General features: G+C 47.3%; 1 protein-coding gene across 1 annotated transcript; it reads left to right on the forward strand.

Annotated features, from left to right (window-relative positions):
• Nucleotides 1-479: 479 nt before the first annotated feature.
• On the forward strand, nt 480-6,683 carry LOC134025185 (alpha-N-acetylgalactosaminidase-like). The gene is made up of 9 exons (XM_062468083.1): nt 480-629; nt 1,247-1,403; nt 2,386-2,526; nt 4,045-4,256; nt 4,526-4,620; nt 4,820-4,981; nt 5,240-5,437; nt 5,527-5,667; nt 6,094-6,683. The coding sequence occupies exons 2-9, from the start codon at nt 1,249-1,251 to the stop codon at nt 6,256-6,258; spliced, it is 1,269 nt and encodes a 422-aa protein (XP_062324067.1). The 5' UTR covers nt 480-629; nt 1,247-1,248; the 3' UTR covers nt 6,259-6,683.
• The last annotated feature ends 12,501 nt before the right edge of the window (nt 6,684-19,184 follow it).

Here is a 19,184-nt window from a genome sequence, read left to right on the forward strand (position 1 = left end):
AATTCTACTTTCAAGCTCAACTTATGATCTGAAATACTTTAGCTTGTTCTGCCGAAATATTTTTATCGAGTGTAAAAATGCAGTTCTTACGTACATTAAATGGACTAAGCTGTCTAAATAATCTTTCAAAGAGCGTCAATGGCTAATCTAAAAGAAGAAGAAAACATTAACCCTTGTGTTATCTTCGGGTCATTCTGACCCATCAGTCGTTGTGACCCACCGTCGTATTGCGACAACTTTACCGCATACAAAAACAAAGTAAAGCAATTTCCTTTAACCGTTGGGCTGTCTCAGACCCCCCACATTGCGAAGGTTAAAATAAAAAATATATATTTGTTTTTGTATTGGGTAAAATTGGGTAAACACAACGATAGTCGTTATGAACCTTTGGGTCATGTGACCCGAAGGCAGCACAAGGGTTAAGAATGTAACCGAACGCCCCTGTGGGTCAGCTGACAACCAGCCGCTGTGTCATGTGATTCTCACTTCCTGATCATGTCGTTTAGCGAAGTGGTTAAAGCAATGTAAGGCAAACTTGTTCCACAGTTTGAAGGCAGGCTACACTCGGTGCTTCAGCTTACGGGGATTTGTATACCGAAAAATTCCCCAACAACAAGAATTTAACATAGGTAAGTAGTCAACGTTTTGCGATATAATATTGGAAGTAATTTAGCAGAGCTGCCAACTCTCACGGTTTCGCCGTGTGATACACGCATTTCAACCATTTCTCACGCTCTCACGCCACACATTGTATATTTCACGCTGAAAAGGCAACGCCAAACAAGTAGCCAAGCTAACGTTGTGAACAGTAACGGACGAGGCGCAGGTTAACGGAATGAAGCATCTTTGACGCGTAAACAGCCGTGTAAACTCGCCTGTGAAGCTCCGGAAAGCTCGCCTCGGGGGGTGGGGGGGTGGGGGGGGGGTGGGGGGGGGGGGTGAAGCTCGTGTTGGTAATGTAGGTATACATTAGCAATGTAGGTATACATTAGCGACAGCTCAGAGCTAATGGTTTTCACCGACAGACCGGTTAACCGCACACCTCACCGTCTCAGATGAGGGAGAAAATACGAGAAACCTCTAAGTTCTAGGCTATTGTTATTTTGGATTCATCTAGATCCAGCCCTTTCTGAACGGTCTGGAAAGTGATTAGTCATTCACAGTTGGATTAATACATCCAGTATGCAACGCAACTGTAACTATAATTTATTATCTCTAATAATTACTAACAATGAGTGTTTTTCAGTAATGTACCTGGCCGTTGTGGTTTGTGTGCTGGCGTTCTCCCGGGCCACCCTGGCCCTAGACAACGGCCTTATGAGGACCCCTCCCATGGGCTGGTTGGCATGGGAACGCTACCGCTGTGACATAGACTGCGAGAACGATCCCAAGAACTGCATCAGGTTTGACTGACTCATCCTTCACCTCCTACATCCATCACCTCCTACATCCTTCACCTCCTACATCCTTCACCTCCTACATCCATCACCTCCTACATCCATCACCTCCTACATCCTTCACCTCCTACATCCATCACCTCCTACATCCATCATCTCCTACATCCATCACCTCCTACATCCATCACCTCCTACATCCTTCACCTCCTACATCCATCACCTCCTACATCCTTGTGGAGTCAGGTGGCTGAGCGGTTAGGTAATTGGGATAGTAATCCGAAGTTTGCTGGTTCGATTCCCGGCCGTGCCAAATGACGTTGTGTCCTTGGGCAAGGCACTTCACCCTACTTGCCTTGGGGGAATGTCCCTGTACTTACTGTAAGTCGCTCTGGATAAGAGCGTCTGCTAAATGACTAAATGTAAATCCATCACCGCCTACATCCATCACCTGCTACATCTTGGATATTGGACATTTTGTTTGATGTTTTTAAGCTAATGCTGATAAGGCGGTTTTCTGTAAACCACAGAGATGTTAAATCTAACCACATGTCAAAGCAGGTCTTTTCTGTACCAAAAACATGGGAATCTTAATTTAGACTGAATGGCTGTTTGCTTGGAAGTGTTTCCTGTTTCCCTCTCCCACCACACTCTACCTGCTGGTGCTTAACTCAGCTGAATGTTACATATAAAGTACAGCAGGAGATCAAGGATCAGAAGTGTGTGGTTCTGACAGTATCCATGTGGGCAGAATCAAGGAACTGTGTATTTGCCAGGCACAGTGCAACAACAACAACCACATCTCAGCCCAACAAAGACTTTAAAAAATCTAAACAAAATCTGTCTCCCTCTCCCGCTCTGTCTCTCTCTCTCCCTCTCTGTCTTTCTCTCTCTCTTTCTCCCTCTCTGTCTCTCTCTCTCCCTCTCTCCCTCTCTGTCTCTCTCTCCCTCTCTGTCTCTCTCTCCCTCTCTGTCTCTCTCCCTCCCCCAGTGAGAACCTGTTCAGGGACATGGCTGACAGGCTGGCGGAGGATGGCTGGAGGGAGCTGGGCTACGTGTACATCAATATAGACGACTGCTGGTCCTCCCATCAGAGGGACAAGAATGGACAACTGCAGGCCGACCCCAAAAGGTGAGGGGTCACGCTGTCCCAGTGCAGTCCCAGAAACGGGCTGTGATGAAGCGTTACTGCTCAGTCAGACTGGGGTGCAGCACTTCCAGTGTTCCTGTTTAAACTCTGATTGGCCTGATGGCTGCTCTCCTCCGGACGGCTGCTCTCCTCCGGACGGCTGCTCTCCTCCGGACGGCTGCTCTCCTTGGGGGAGAGGTCAGCTTTGTGTTGTCTGGTCTTCACAGGAACATAAAGTCCCTCAGTCCATCTTATCTTGATTGACGCTGTATGTGACTTATATGGAGGTTGTTGACATATATTGTAGCTGTGGAGGCCTTCTCTATTGGCCAGGGGTCATGTGATGAGGGTACTGACCTGACTCTGTCATGTGACATCTTTATTGTCTTTTGGGTCAAAGTAGCTTTGAGAGACAAGGTATGAGTCTACATTAATGTAGTGTGTGTGTGTGTGTGTGTGTGTGGTACATGCTTGTAGGGGGTTAAATATTGGCCAAACAACCAAAACTAATTCCCCTATGGTTTAAAGCAGGGGTGTTCAATCCTGGTCCTCGAGGGCCCCTGTCCTGCATGTTCTAGATGTTTCCCTGCTCCAGCACACCTGATTCAAATGAATGGTCATTACCCGGCTTCCACAGAGCTTGATAACAACCCATTCATTTGAATCAGGTGTGCTGGAGCAGGGAAACATCTAAAACATGCAGGACGGGCTCTCGAGGACCAGGATTGAACGTCCCTGGTTTAACCCTTGTGCTGCCTTCGGGTCACATGACCCAAAGGTTCATAACGAACCATCGTTGTGTTTACCCAATACAAATACAAATAATTTTCTTTTAACCTTTGCAATGTGGGGGGTCTGAGACAGCCCAACGGTTTAAAGAAAATGCTTCACTTTGTTTTTGTATGCGGTAAAGTTGTCGCAATACATTTACATTTAGCAGACGCTCTTATCCAGAGCGACTTACAGTAAGTACAGGGACATTCCCCCGAGGCAAGTAGGGTAAAGTGCCTTGCCCAAGGACACAATGTCAGTTGGCATGACCGGGAATCGAACTAGCAACCTTCGGATTACTAGCCCGACTCCCTCACCGCTCAGCCACCTGACTCCCTGGGCAATACGACGGTGAGTCACAATGACTGATGGGTCAGAATAACCCGAAGATAACACAAGGGTTAAAGGAAGATGGTAAATTGAACAGTGTATTAACATGAACCAAATAATGCCAATACCAATGGAATTACAGTTATTTGACTCTGGGTTAAGGTCAAAGTAAGTTTTAAATGAAATATACATTTAATAACATTGCAAATGAATGAAATCAATTAATCAAAGCAATGCTACAGTAAGTTACACAATGAGGTGTGAGACCCATCAAGTTGAGACCCTGTCCAGTAACTCCAGATTTGAGCATATGGGAGGTGGGGGCAGGTTGACACCCAGCCTTACACGCTTGTGTGTGTGTGTGCGTGTGTGGTAAGTCCACGTCTCAGTGTTTTCCTGGTCTTGCCCCTCCCCCTCCAGGTTTCCAGGGGGTATCCCCAAGCTGGCGCGCTACCTGCACGACCGCGGGCTGAAGCTGGGTATCTACGGGGACATGGGCACCCTGACATGCGGGGGGTACCCCGGCACGCCCGTGGACAAGATAGACATCGACGCCAAGACCTTTGCTGCCTGGGAGGTGGACATGCTGAAGTACGACGGCTGCTACTCCAACGCCACGGAGCAGGAGCAGGGTGAGGGGGGAGAGAGGATGGAGGGAGGTATGGAGAGGGATGAGAAGAGAATGAGAGGATGGAGGGAGGTATGGAGAGGGATGAGAAGAGAATGAGAGGATGGAGGGAGGTATGGAGAGGGATGAGAAGAGAATGAGAGGATGGAGGGAGGTATGGAGAGGGATGAGAAGAGAATGAGAGGATGGAGGGAGGTATGGATAGAGGGAGGGAAATAAGAATTTAGATGTTAATCCCAGCTGAACCAAATCCATCCGTTTCCTCTCTGATAGGCTACCCACTCATGTCCAAGGCCCTGAATGCAACTGGCCGGCCAATCGCCTACTCTTGCAGTTGGCCTGCCTACCAAGGTGGACTTCCTCCCAAGGTAACTTTCTCCTGAGGTCACTTCCTATCGGCTCCTGACATCTTTAGTAATTTCACACACGTGCATGCAAGCCAGTGTCCCAATACTGTGGAACTCTGTACTCCTGATTCTTGATCATCGGCTGTAGTTTCTATAGGAACAGCTGTATGATGTTTTGGATGTAAGAAGTCAGACGTGTGTGTTTGTGTGTGGTTGCTAGGTGAACTACACCCAACTGGGGGAGATCTGTAACCTGTGGCGTAACTATGACGACATCCAGGACTCCTGGTCCAGTGTGTTGACCATCTCTGATTGGTTCTTTGAGAACCAGGATGTCCTCCAACCAGCAGCAGGCCCTGGGCGCTGGAACGACCCGGACATGGTCTTTCTCTCTCTCCTGTCTCACCCCATCCTCCCTGTCTCACCCCCTCCTCCCTGTCTCTCCCCCTCCTCCCTGTCTCACCCCTCCTCCCTGTCTCTCCCCCTCCTCCATGTCTCACCCCCTCCTCCATGTCTCACCCCCTCCTCCCTGTCTCACCCCCTCCTCCCTGTCTCACCCCTCCTCCCTGTCTGAGTGTTGTCTCACACCTAGGAAACGTCCTCGCAGCTTGTATAGTAAATATGTTGTGTGTGTGTCCAGCTGGTCATCGGAGACTTTGGGCTGAGCTGGGATCAGTCTCGGTCTCAGATGGCGTTGTGGGCCATCATGGCTGCTCCTCTCTTCATGTCGAACGACCTGCGCACGCTGGACAGCCGCGCGCGCGCCATCCTGCAGAACAAGGCGGCCATCTCCATCAACCAGGACCCCATGGGCGTCCAGGGCAGACGCCTGCTCAAGGTAACAGCCCAGCCACTGACAGCTTCAGGTCAGTGTTTACTAAATGAAGAGAATGTAACGATGTGTGTTCCTCCCTCCCTCCCTCTCAGGAGAAGAGTGGTATTGATGTGTTCTGGCGCCCCCTGTCTGGTAACACCAGCACGCTGGTGTTCTTCAGCAGGAGAGACGACATGCCTTACCGCTACCAGACCTCCCTGGCCACACTCAAATACCCCTCTGGGAGCTACCAGGTCAGCAACGCTCTCTCTCTCTGTCTCTCTCTGTCTCTCTCTGTCTCTATGTTCCTCTCTGTCTCTCTCTCTCTCTGTCTCTCTCTCTCTCTGTCTCTATGTTCCTCTCTGTCTCTCTCTCTCTCTCTCTCTGTCTCTCTCTCTATGTTCCCCTCTGTCTCTCTATGTTCCTCTCTGTCTCTCTCTCTCTCTATGTTCCCCTCTGTCTCTCTATGTTCCTCTCTCTCTCTCTCTCTCTCTGTCGTCCCCCCTCTCTCTCTCTGTCTCTGTCTCTCTCTCTCTCTCTCTGCCTGTCCCTGTGTGTACAAACAGTATCTCCTGCTTGATTCTGTGAATGCCAAGGCTGTCAGATAGAAGCAGGAGTGCTAAAATGACAACAACATGTGAGTCTCTCTCCAGGTCTCTAACACGTGAGTCTCTCTCCAGATCTATGACGTGTTTGCAGAGAGGGTCATGCCCACCCTGAAAGCCTCCACAGACTTCGTGGTGTCTGTGAACCCTACAGGTGTGGTCATGTGGTACGTGTCATCGCCCGCTGGAGAGAAGCACTGGACACCCACCTCCAACGCTCTCCCCAACCACTTCCTGTAGCTGCCCCAACCACTTCCTGTATCTGCCCCACCCACTTCCTGTATCTGCCCCACCCACTTCCTGTAGTCCCCCCTCCTCTCTGATGACACCTTGAAGCAAAGAAATTAGCACATTCATGTTTTTTTGATTCAGTGATAAAAACAAATCAAAATGTTACAGAAGCTGAATCAGAATGATTGATTTTTTAAACTTTTATACTGGAACCATGAAGTGGTCGTAGAGATGGATGCTTGGTGACATCATTGGTCTCTCAGGGATAAAACTAAGTACAGTCAACTTCCCCCCCCCTCATCACCATGGTAACTGGGGGGGCAGACAAGGGGGGGTTAGGACTGTGTGCTCTGCAATTATTTTAATACAGCCAGTGATTTTTTTTTGTGTCTGTATGTTTTACCTTCTCAATAAAAGGCACTTTAATGACAAGCTTTCAGCCATCAGTCTGACTGTATCAAGCACACTCCCCTACACACACACTCAACACAAACTATTTCAATGAATGTGTTCTCTATCATCTTTTGTTGCTTACCTCAGACAGGAAGGAGAGACCTGGCTGTATGTGTAGTTCTGACTGCAGCTTCTAGATGGCAGCAGAACACTGGTTGTAAGTACAGCCATCACTCAAAGAAGACAGTGTTGCGATGCACCTGCTTCTCCCAGAGAGAACCAGCTGCCCCTGGCTCGGACCACCGCCACGCCGGGCCTGGTGCATTGTGGGATGGAAGCCTCCCAGATGAAACGGCTCCATATCAGATGAAGGTAGGGAGACTGGCACTGCAGACTTATCCTGCTGGCAGTCAACATCCCATATCTGTGTTCCCACCCCACCCCCACAGCCTCGATCTGTTCCTCCCCCCACACCTCCACTCTGCCCTGTAATCTGCACACACACACACACCGTGACCTCTGTGTTATACGTACAGTTGTGTGTGACCTTGTGCAACTTCTTACTGGTTCACGTGAGACACACTGTGACTTGACTGCATACAGGGAATAGCACACACATGCAGTAAAACACGCACAAACACGGTTTAGACTGCAGAACACACGCACACACACACACAGGCACTGGCCTGAGATGACGCGTGTGTGCGTGCGTGTGTGTGTGTGTGTGTGTGTGTGTGTGTGTGTGTGTGTGTGTGTGTGTGTGTGTGTGTGTGTGTGTGTGTGTGTGTGTGTGTGTGTGTGTGTGTGTGTGTGTGTGTGTGTGTGTGTGTGTGTGTGTGTGTGTGTGTGTGTGTGTGGGGGGGGAAATGGATCTTTGCCTTCCCTTCTCCTTTCAGCAGTTTCAGATATCCAACCGTGAATGCGACACATCCCTCATTGTCAAGGTCTCTCGCCCGCTTGGGAGCGAGGGATGAGAAGTGGGAGAGAGGAAGAAAGAATGAGAGGGAGACTCAAAGGGAATGTATGAGAGGGGAGGGAGAGAGGGGGGAGAGAGAGAAGGAGAGAATGATGGAGGGAGGAAGGGTGCATAAGTAGTCACAGATGAATGTGGGAGGGTGGAATTAGGGAAGAGAGAGAGAGGGAGGGGTGAGAATGAAAGACAAGGATGGAGGGAGGGAGTTAGAACGAGTGCGTTCCTGCCGATGCTCACGTAGGCTCACAGCTGCAGAGGCTGCAGTTGCCACTCTCGTCCTTGCACCCCCCCACACACACAGACTACCCGACACCCCTCTTGCCCTGCACATGCACAGTCACCAAGCTCATAGTCATATTGTCATCCTAGAGAGAAGTGTGTGTGTGTGTGTTGCAGGATAAGGGGGATATGTGTGAGAGGGGGGGGGGGGGTAGGTCCGTATGTATAGGGTGATCTTCATGTACTTACACATAAAGGACTTATATGGACACATGCCCTCAGCCAACACACACTCACTGGGTTCAAGACACACGCACACACAGCCTAATGTGGAGCATCATCAAGCTGCTACTGAGTCAGAGAGTAAATGTTTACATACATTAAAGCACTGAATGTGTATATATGTGGTTTCCTGTGCGCCCACATTTCTCTCTGTATTTTCTTCTCTCTATATCTAGTTTCCTCTCTCTCACCAATTTCTTCTTTCTTTCTCTCTAACTCAATTACTTTGTCTAGGACTGCCAGCACGAGAGTGTGTGTGCCAGCATGCCACACACACACATACACACACACACACACACACACACACACAGGGCCATATGAGGTCTTCAGCTGCTTGGATGACATCATCATCCTCAGACACAGGCTAGCAGTGGAGACTGCTGCAGCTTGATGACATGTAGCCATCCCATTGGCTGAGGGGGAGATGGAACACAGACGGCTGAATCCAGTCCTCTCCTCTTCCCCCCTCATCTCCTCTATTGCTGTGTTATTGCATCAGCGCATGTGTCGAGGGACTGTGATGTGATTGAGGAACTGTGTGTGTGTGTTTAAATCTGCTTTACAGGAGCACGCTAGGGTTCACACCCTCCCAGGACTCCCAGCACCTTGGCAAATACTGTATGTGTATGTATGTGTATATATGGTAAATATGAGTAATGCAAGTGTCATGCAGATAATGAAGTACAAATTTATGGAATCCAAATAAAATGGAAATGTGGCATTCTGGCAACATAATACATGACAAAACGATAAAGAGCTGATACTTCTTCAGCAGGAGTGCTCACGGGCCGGGGCAGTTATCTTCTGAACTTTGAGACTACCTCAGATGTGTTTTAAATGTGGTTCGGAATTTTTTTTGAGAAAGCTTCAAGCTTCCCACAGCGTGCGTCTTTATAGCCGCAGGTTATGTTTACTGTATGAACTGAGGTTAGTCGTGCCCAGTTGTGAAGTCATGTTTGACCGCGTGAGTTTTATGAATGGACCCGTTTCTCGTCTGTGTGACTCGTTGGCACGGTTGCCAGGGATGTGGACGAGGAGAGCTGCACGTTGCCGTGGCGAGGCTGTGCTTGGCAACGCTCCAGGCTGTCAGCTGCTTACTGATGAGTGTGTGTGTGTGTGCGTCTGTGTGTGAGTGTGTGTGTGTGTGCGTCTGTGTGTGTCTGTGTGTCTGTGTGCGTCTGTGTGTGCGTCTGTGTGTGAGTGTGTGTGTGTGTGCGTCTGTGTGTGTGTGTCTGTGTGTGTGTGTGTGTGAGACAAATTCGGAGGTGGCAGCCAAAGCTGCTCGGTCACACACACACTTTCTCTTTCAGACACAAATATACACTGTTCTGTTCTGTTCTTTATTCATCTGCTGCCTGGCTCTCATGGTCTCCTCCACAGTCTGAATTTTCCTGATCGTTGTTTTAAGGAGCGACAATTACCGTTAACTGTCAGCTAATTTCAGGTTCTGTTGTTATAGGTTACGAATTGCGACTGGTCCCATGAAATCCGAAGTTGCTCTTTGTGATGACGTTGTTGTCTCGGTGTATAAATATTAAACCTATGCTGAAACTGAAATGTGACTCTGAAATATTAAACCTAGACTGAAACTGGGATGTAATACCATTCATTATGGCTCGTGTGGGAAAGAACCTTCACATCAGAGAGCTGGTCACAGCACTCCAGTGCCAGAGCTGGGTTTCTTATGAGTCTGTACTGTAAATCTTACTGCTGTACCTTTGATCCAGCATGACTCTCCTTCCCGGTTCAAAGCTGACACATGTATTTATCCTAACTCTGCCAGCGTGTGTCAGTCTTTATGTAAGCTGTTCTGTGTCGATTCCATCCACATCTCCACCTTCCTGCACTGCCCCTCCTCCCCCTCCTCCTCCTGTGGTTTGTTGGCAGAGTGAACCAGATACCTGGCAGGCCTCCCCCCACCCTCCTCCACCTCCCCTGCCTGGCTGACCTTCAGTCTGGCTGCTGTGAGTGCATCACTGCAGGCATAACACACATAAACATTAACCTGCTCACAGCACAGCTTAGTCTAGCGGAGGTGTGTGTGTGTGTGTTGTGTGTGTGTGTGTGTTTGTTCTATAGCTAAAGTGGATTTGTGTTGTAAAGGAGGATTTTTGTGTGAGAGTGACTTAGAATTTTTCTGGGGCGTGCAAGTCTGAACGACTGTGAGGGAGAGGGAGAGAGAGAGGGGGAGGTAGGGAGGGAGGGTGTTTGAATCAGGCAGACGGAAATCTGAGTAGGTTTATTTGTCCTCCATAATCTCCTCTTTAATCAGTTGGTTACAAAGTCAGTGAGAGCTCCATTCAGGGTGCAAAGACACCTGTTGTGTTGGCACAATCAGACTAGTCTCTCTGGTGCTGCTGCACACTGAGGCCCTCTCCTCCACACTGGGACCCACCTGCACCGTGGGACTCACTTAGAGCTAGTGAGGTGGCAGCGTGATGATGCCAGCTACGGCCCAGCTAGCCACTAAGGTAGCCAAGGGCTTTGAGAGCCATGTGAAGCAGGCTACAATTTTAGCCTGTTAGCGTAGCCCTCGTAGTTCTGTTTATAAACTGGATTTATGCCATCATGTTTCCACATGCACCCCCAGCCCAGCCCTGCCGCTGACACAGCTTGCGACCACCAGGGGGCAGTGGGATGTTGCGGACCCACTGTTGGTGATGGGGCCGGTAGCACCAAGAGGTTTTAGACTGCAGATCACCATTACAGGCCAGTTTCCAAACCCTGTCTGACCCCCGGTCGAGTCAGCCTGGATGGTACAGTGTTGCAAGGGTTGCGGGAGCGTTGCGGGAGCGTTGGGAGGACATTGTGGTTTGTGGAGCAGGGTATTGATTGGGTTCTTCAGAGATTCCTGGAATTCTCAAAGCTCTCCTGTGATGCAATGTCACTGGCCAGAGGGCACAACAGGACAGAAGACACACATGCACGCACACACACACAGTCACACAAATACACACACACACACACAAATACAGTCGCACAAATGCACACACACACACGCACAGTAACACACCTAAACGCACTTGCACAAATACACACACACAATTGTGTGTCCAGATAGTACAGACTCCAAAGTAACTACATGGAAAACCAACATTGCTCAGTGGTGGAGCATTTGACGCATTCTAGACATCGCAGGTTCAAATCCCCCTGTATTTTGGGTGTACTGAAAAAAGCGTCTGCTAAATATTCTTATTTATTATTGGTCAGTGTAATGCTGGTGTCATCTCCAGGTGCATGGTGATGTCATATCTAGTGGCCATAGTCAAGCAGCCATGTTTCCTCCACTAACACCCCCTGCTTTCCCTGCCAGTGGAGCCAGAGCATAAACACATGCCATTAAAGGTTCAGTTAACATCAACCTTTCTTAGCAACAAGCACTACCCCTTTCAATGGCTCTAATTAGTGTTTGGGGGGAGAGGCTGTGTATGGGTGTGTGTGTGTGTGTGTGTGTGTGTGAGTTCTGTAAAGAGGGAAACATTTGACAGTTTGAACAGTGCTACTTCCTTTGACAAGGAAACACATTTTGGACCAAATGCCCTTCTGCCTGCATGATGTGGCAGTTGGGATGTTTACTGTCTGAAAGCTCAGAGAAACGCAGAGCGAGAAGAGAGGAAGAAACAAGAAACAGAGAGAGAGAGAGGAAGAGGGAGAGAGGAAGAGGGAGAGAAGGACAGTGTGAGAGAGGGAGAGAGAGAGAGAAAGAGAGAAGCAGAGGATTGTTCCCGAAGCCACTTTCTAAGAACCTGTTTTCTCTTACCCTCCTACCCTGCCAAACGCCCAGAGTTATATTTGGCCTCTCTCTCTTTCTCCTCTCTGCCCTCGTTGGTTTGTAAACAGTTGTTTCCTGAGCCAAGACCGTCACAAGGTCACAGCACGCTGGTTTCAGAGGCTCTTTCACAACAACCAGCCAGTTCCTAATTTGGGGGAATATAAGATAAGACAAAGGTATGTATAGGGTGAGGGGAAAAGAGAGGAGAGAGAGAGAAAAAGAACATGGGGGATTGTGTGCAAGAATGTCTGTGTGTGTAGTAAGCGTGTGAGCGTGTGTGGGGTAAATGTGTGAGTGTGTGTGTAGTAAGCGTGTGTGTGTGTGTGTAGTAAGTGTGTGAGTGTAGTAAGTGTGTGTGTAGTAAGCGTGTGTGTGTGTGTAGTAAGTGTGTGTGTGTGTGTAGTAAGTGTGTGTGTGTGTAGTAAGTGTGTGTGTGTGTGTAGTAAGTGTGTGAGTGTGTGTGTAGTAAGTGTGTGAGTGTGTGTGTAGTAAGTGTGTGAGTGTGTGTGTAGTAAGTGTGTGAGTGTGTGTGTAGTAAGTGTGTGAGTGTGTGTGAGTATGTGTGTAGTAAGTGTGTGAGTGTGTGTGTAGTAAGTGTGTGTGTAGTAAGTGTGTGAGTGTGTGTGTAGTAAGTGTGTGTGTGTGTGTAGTAAGTGTGTGTGTGTGTGTAGTAAGTGTGTGTGTAGTAAGTGTGTGTGTGTGTGTGTAGCAAGTGTGTGTGTAGTAAGTGTGTGTCTCTCCCGCCCTTCATACTCACCTTGGCCTTTTACAGTATGTTTCCTGCATGACGGCTGAAGTCTGAGTCTGTGATACACACTCCCCGTGGCCAAGGATGCACATACACACACACACACACACACCCTAGCCAAGGATACACACACACACGCACACACACCCTCGCCAAGGATACACACACACATATACTCACCCTTGCCAGGGAAACACACACACAATCACCCTTGCCAGGGATATAAATAATAATGCAACTGCGCTCTTGCTCTGATTGTCTGACTTTCACAGCTCTGCCTCATTCATGTAGTATTATTTATTAATGATCACCTCACAACCTCATGCACTTGTATGCATACAGTATACACACATACCTTCATCACACACACACACACACTCTTCGCAGATATACTAAACACATGCCCTTTTTTGCAACCGATATTAGAAAGGTTCTGGCTAAGGTTGCTGCCTAGAAATGCCCTCCCTCCCTCCCTCCCTCTCTTCTCTCCCTTTAAAGCCTTATCTACTGACAGACTGGCATCACCTAGTCTCCAGTTTTCCTCATCTCCTCTCCTATCCTCTCCTCATCCTCCACTTTCAGAAGGTGGAAGGAAAGGGTGTGATGAGTCTGTTCATTCAGCGTCAGAGCTTGAGCATGTGTCAGCAGAGTGGTCCACACAGACACACCAGGCCTGTGAGGTCCTGACCCTGGCAAGTCAGCTGTTGAAAGAAGGTCCTGAACATAATGACTGCACGAAGCATTGTGGTGACAGAGCAGGCTTACTGGCATACCTGCAGGCAGGGTCATCCTGTCACCTTTTGTCACCCGAGAGGAGGGGGGAGGGGAGGGAGAAGGGGACAGGTGTGAGTGAGAAAGTGAGAGAGAGAGAGATTGAGTCGATTTAATGTGTTTCTCCTTTTGCTCAGTGCAGAGTTTTAGGTACTTGCTTTCATCTCTCCTGGTCCCCTTGTAGATAGTAAAAGCTGTTTATTCACCAGCAGGGGAAAACTCATTAAAGGCCGTCTAGCTGATATGTGGCCTATACAGATCACATGATGTTAGTTGAATAGTTCAACAGATAAGGTTACACTGTTTCAGTTTGTCCTAAGTTTCAAATACTGTAATGTGTGTAAGTGAATGTTAAGTCTCAGCAGTTTGAGAGGACTGAGGAATAAATTGTTAACTTATTCTGAAACTGTTTAAACCAAGCCAGCTCCTGTCAGACATACAAATACTTTACTGAGTTAAACATGGAAGTTTTCCACCATGTTATGTCTGCGTTCTTGGTCTCTGGCTAACTGTCTTTCGAAAGAAAGTAACCGTGTGTGTGTGTGTGCGCCGGTTGGTACTCTTATCTGCGTGACCTTGAGACCACCAGACAGATCTCTCTCCATCTCTAAACACGCTGAGGAACTTGGCTTTCCTGAGCAGCACATTTCAAAGTGTTCATTTAACACCTGGGGCTTCATTTCACTTGTTGAGTGTTAAAACAGGTCCACTATCACCATCATGCACAACCCAGCTACTAAATTAACACTTTCAAAATCTAGTTTCAGTTTGCAGTAGGTCCCCTGGTGGAGTAGGCTTCCTGATGCAGTTCAGCTATCCATGGTTCCCTGTTAGATTTCCTTAATGGATTTGACTATAACTATCCACCCATGAACACGAAATCCCTAAATATGGCAAAGTAAGAAGATTATTCGTAATCCACTTAACCTCACAGAATATTATCCTAATGTATAGGCAACGTATGAATGAAACAGTTACTGTAATGTGAGGAGGTTGTGTATAATACGAAGGTAATCAGTCTGAGGACTTCCTGTGGGAGTGACTCTGCTATCTGCATGTGATCCTGGAAACCAGGGACAATCAGAGGGAATTGTGGGTAAACTGGTACCATAGAGGCTTCTGGGAATGGTTAGAGAAATCTGAGCTAGAGGGAAAGTGATGCAACACACACCACACACACATGCACATACACGCACGCACACACAGGCTTCCAATTACACGTTGACACTAGGAGGCATCCTAAAAATAGTGGTCTGGCCAATGAACATTTATGACGGTGCCCTAATTTGTTGTTTGAGTGGATACACACACACGCAGACAGATACACCACAGACACAAACACACCACATACACACACTCATTTACATTTACATGTAGTCATTTAGCAGACGCTCTTGTCCAGAGCGACTTACAGTAAGTACAGGGACATTCCCCCGAGGCAAGTAGGGTGAAGTGCCTTGCCCAAGGACACAACGTCAGTTTGCATGACCGGGAATCGAACTGGCAACCTTTAGATTACTAGCCCGATTCCCTCACCACTCAGCCACCTGACTCATGCACAGACACACACACACCACCTACATAAACACACACACACAGCTTAACCCTGCGGCATCTTGCCCCTGTAGGTAGCATGTCCTGGCTCTGCTCAGTGAAGCCAATCACATGTGAATGATTTGAGCGGTCAGCAACTGGGGTCCCATTAACACGAACGCATGGAGAATGTTGTAAATCTCTCCTTCCTGCTGCCCCTTTGCCTGCTAAGCTCTCTGTCTCCTGGTCGAGGCTCTGGGGCAGGGAGTTTACACCCACAGCTAATAGGCAGGGCACACTGCCATGCACTTTGTATTTATTTATACACCAACAGTTGACTGGTTCATGCTATACGTTAGCAGTATGGATGGTAGGTCTACTGGTATTACTGGTTCATGCTAAACATTAGCAGTATGGAAGGCGCTGGTGTTACATAAGATACTTGTTATCAGCCTGGTGTTGCTTGTTTATTGTGCATCATCTGTGTTGAAGTGTTTAGTATCTATGAACAACCCTCTGTTCAACCCTCTGTTTTAAACCTGTTTTTTTCCCTTTAAGCCCATCCTGGTGTCTCCTGCTGTAAGGAAAGATCGAGGCGCTCTCTGGAGTCTGGAGCGCTGATGCTGAGGTAAGATGCACTCTCTAACTCAGCCTCTCTCTCACTCAGCCTCTCTCTCAATCAGCCTCTCACTCAGCCTCTCTCTCACTCAGCCTCTCTCTCACTCAGCCTCTCTCTCAATCAGCCTCTCTCTCACTCAGCCTCTCTCTCACTCAGCCTCTCTCTCACTCAGCCTCTCTCTCACTCAGCCTCTCTCTCGCTCAGCCTCTCTCTCACTCAGCCTCTCTCTCGCTCAGCCTCTCCCTCAATCAGCCTCTCTCTCACTCAGCCTCTCTCTCACTCAGCCTCTCTCTCAATCAGCCTCTCTCTCACTCAGCCTCTCTCTCACTCAGCCTCTCTCTCACTCAGCCTCTCTCTCGCTCAGCCTCTCTTTCACTCAGCCTCTCTCTCACACACCCGCCTATTACTCACCAGACACACATACACACCCACAAAATCATTATTCAGAGCACAAACACACAGTGAGTGTGTAGGTGAAACAGTGGCGTGTCAGAGTTTGGGAGGGCATGAGTAACAGTCTGTGAGGGAAAAGTCACGGACTCCACTGTGTTCCTGTGTTCATGCCACCAGGTCAAAGTTTGTTATGGATACTTAGAGTAAAATAACCCTGGTCAGGACTGATTTCTGTACATTCAACACAAGACAGAGGAGTAGAGAGAAAGTGAATGTGAAGGAGAGAATGGAGAAAAAGAGACTGGCTTTACTCTTTGTTAATACCCTAGGGAGGTGTGTATCAACTCTGCCCTGCTTTCCCTCCCTCCCTCCCTCCCTCCCTCCTCTTGTCTTCCCCTCCTGTCTGAGGAGAGACAGGAGGAGGAGGGAGACAGGAAAGAGGGAGACAGGAGGGGGGGAGGGAGACAGAGCCAGATGTACTTCAAATCGGAGGAAGTAATAATGGGATGGATTACTTCCTAGTGTGAGAAGGTATGTGTGGCTGAACACATACAACGTACATCTTTAATCCAGTAAACACACGGCTCACTAGACACACTCATGAGGCTGTGATTCAGCTGACGGCACGTCCATGCTGCGCTGAATCATTCTTAAAGCTACGGAGTCATCCTTCCCTGCCGCAACCCTCCACCTCCACCTCAATCTAGATTTAACTTTCACACCAGAAGCAATGTAAAGAATCTCTCTCTCTCTCTCTGGGTCAAACGTGCCGGACCTGAGCTGCCTCCCAGTGCACACTTCCAGAGATGGCAGAAGTACACACATCCTTTACTCAAATAGTTGTACTAATAATCTGTACTCAAGTACAGATTCTCATGTTTAACCCTTGTGCTGCCTTCGGGTCACATGACCCAAAGGTTCATAACGAACCACTGTTGTGTTTACCCAATTTTACCCAATACAAAAACAAATACAAATAATTTTCTTTTAACCATTGCAATGTGGGGGGTCTGAGACAGCCCAACAGTTAAAAGAAAATGCTTCACTTTGTTTTTGTAGGAGGTAAATTTGTCGCAATACGACGGTGGGTCACAATGACTGATGGGTCAGAATGACCCGAAGATAACACAAGGGTTAAAAAGACTGGTATACATAATATATCTTTTTTTCAACAACAAAAATTCAACCTTTAGAAACTTTTTTTCCAAAACGTTTTGGTCCACACACAACACCCCACCAAAAATTCTATTTTTTTCCAAACATTTTTTGAAAATTATTTTTTTTCAACCTTTCGAAAGTTTTATTTCATACACATAGAGAAGAACCGAGAAGCCTAAAACCGAGTAAAATAGAGTACAGTAGAGTGCTCATCAAGAACTCATAAATGATGCAAACTGTTTTAAAAAAAAGTATTTTTTCAACCTTCGAAAATATTTTTGTAAACTTTTTTTTTTTATACCTTTTTTGTTTTTACTTTCTTTTGAAACTTTTTTTTGAAACTTTTTTTGGAAACTTAAAAATAAAATCGCTTTGGATATAAGCGTCCGCTAAATGAATAGAATGTGTTGATGTATGGGCAGCTGCTTGTAGTGTCTGAGTCCATGCAGTTATCTCGTCTATGGCAGTAAAGTCATTCAGGAATGTGAGAGGTCCCTAACCCTTCCCCAGGAGAGAGAGATGCCGCCCAAGATGATTGCAACACCATTGTCAAGGAGGGTTAACCAGGGGCAGCAGGCCACTGTGTAGGCCCAGAAGCCTGGGGCTAGATTTAGAGTTGCTGCGATTGAAGTGGCACATGAAGACAGACAGATTTGCAGTTTTTAAAAAGTGGGTTGATGTCCCACTCATGTCCAATGAAACCTACACCTCTCCTAACATTACTGGTTCCCTTGACCATCACATCTAACTGGCTTTTGTACTTTTTTTTAACCTCTTGTGGAAGAAATGTATACATTTAGTTATCCTTGTGTCCCCCAGTGTCCCTTCCTACAAGCTGGGATCTGACATTGATCTCTTGTGTTTAATAGGCTAATAAAAATAATAACACATTAAACTGTGGGTCTTATCTTCTCTGGGTAAATGTCTGAAGGCTTTTATATAGAACACCAAATTATGCTTTATTTTCTCATTATTTCAAAGAATAATATTTAGTCTGATCAGTCATAGGGCTCTCTGTGGATGTTGATGTATATACGGTTCAAGATTACTGACCGACCGTAATGAAGTGACACAGTATATATGGGAACAGACTGTTTCCACGCAGCGATAAGAACTAACATGAGATCGAGTGTGTGGGAAAGTTCTGTGCTTAAACTACCACAGGACAGAAAACTGACCTCAACGTCTGATTTAAAACGAGGGTAGGAAACCACGGATCCGTATCAGTCAAGAACCCACTTCATCACGCTGTTCTTTCTATGATATATCCCCCCTGATGAAACAAGTCGTAGGAGTAAAGAAAAACTCCAGCGCTGGATCACACATTAAAACGTCTCTTTATATAAACAATCAAATATGTTACAGACTGCTGTTAAACCAACAGTCAGTGTAAAGTACGGTGTGTTAGTTTACTAGCATGGCCTAGCTACGTTTGCACAGGAGAACATATCTCACCTCTGCTACATGATCTTTGGAAAATCACACATAAATTCATTCAGATATGACATTCTTTGGGGATTTTTTTGCCCCCGTGAAAAGGGCCCCTGAGATTAGCAAGGATATTGTCTGGCTATAAACGGCTGTAATGTAGAGCTAAAGGCAGTGTTAGAGAACGCTCTTGCACGGCTGCATTACCATTATTAGCGCCGGTTGCCAACAGGCTAATCCTGCCAGAAGTGGCGAGTTACGGACTAAGAGAGTGCTGTTTAAAAACAAACACGACAAAAGACCCAACAACCGCCCCTTAATCCACATTAAATGGGAATTAGGCATGCTAACGGGCTAGCAGGCTAGTACAGCGTCCTGGCAACCTATGGGCCAAGTGGCCCATACACTACACTGTAATTGTACAAAGAAATTAGCCTGCATCAACTAGCCTATATATAGGCTAGTTGATGAAGGCTAATTTCTGTGGTTGCACGTAGGCTACTAGGCATATAGCTTTGTTTTATCTTATACCGTGCAGTATCTGGGACTCTTATTTGAAATGCAGTTTAAAATTGCAATAAGTGGAACATACAATACATTAAAATCTGAACTGCAGGTTTTCCTCCAGCTCAATCAGATAGCGGTA

The sequence above is a fragment of the Osmerus eperlanus genome, chromosome 8 (assembly GCF_963692335.1).
Source record: "Osmerus eperlanus chromosome 8, fOsmEpe2.1, whole genome shotgun sequence".
Taxonomy (NCBI): Eukaryota; Metazoa; Chordata; class Actinopteri; order Osmeriformes; family Osmeridae; genus Osmerus; species Osmerus eperlanus.

Coding starts and splice junctions, on each gene's coding strand:
- LOC134025185 (XM_062468083.1), top strand. CDS start 1,249: ATGTACCTGGCCGTTGTGGTTTGTGTGCTGGCGTTCTCCCGGGCCACC. Junction 2,527..4,044: donor CTGCAGGCCGACCCCAAAAG/GTGAGGGGTCAC, acceptor CTCCCCCTCCAG/GTTTCCAGGGGGTATCCCCA. Junction 4,621..4,819: donor AAGGTGGACTTCCTCCCAAG/GTAACTTTCTCC, acceptor TGTGGTTGCTAG/GTGAACTACACCCAACTGGG.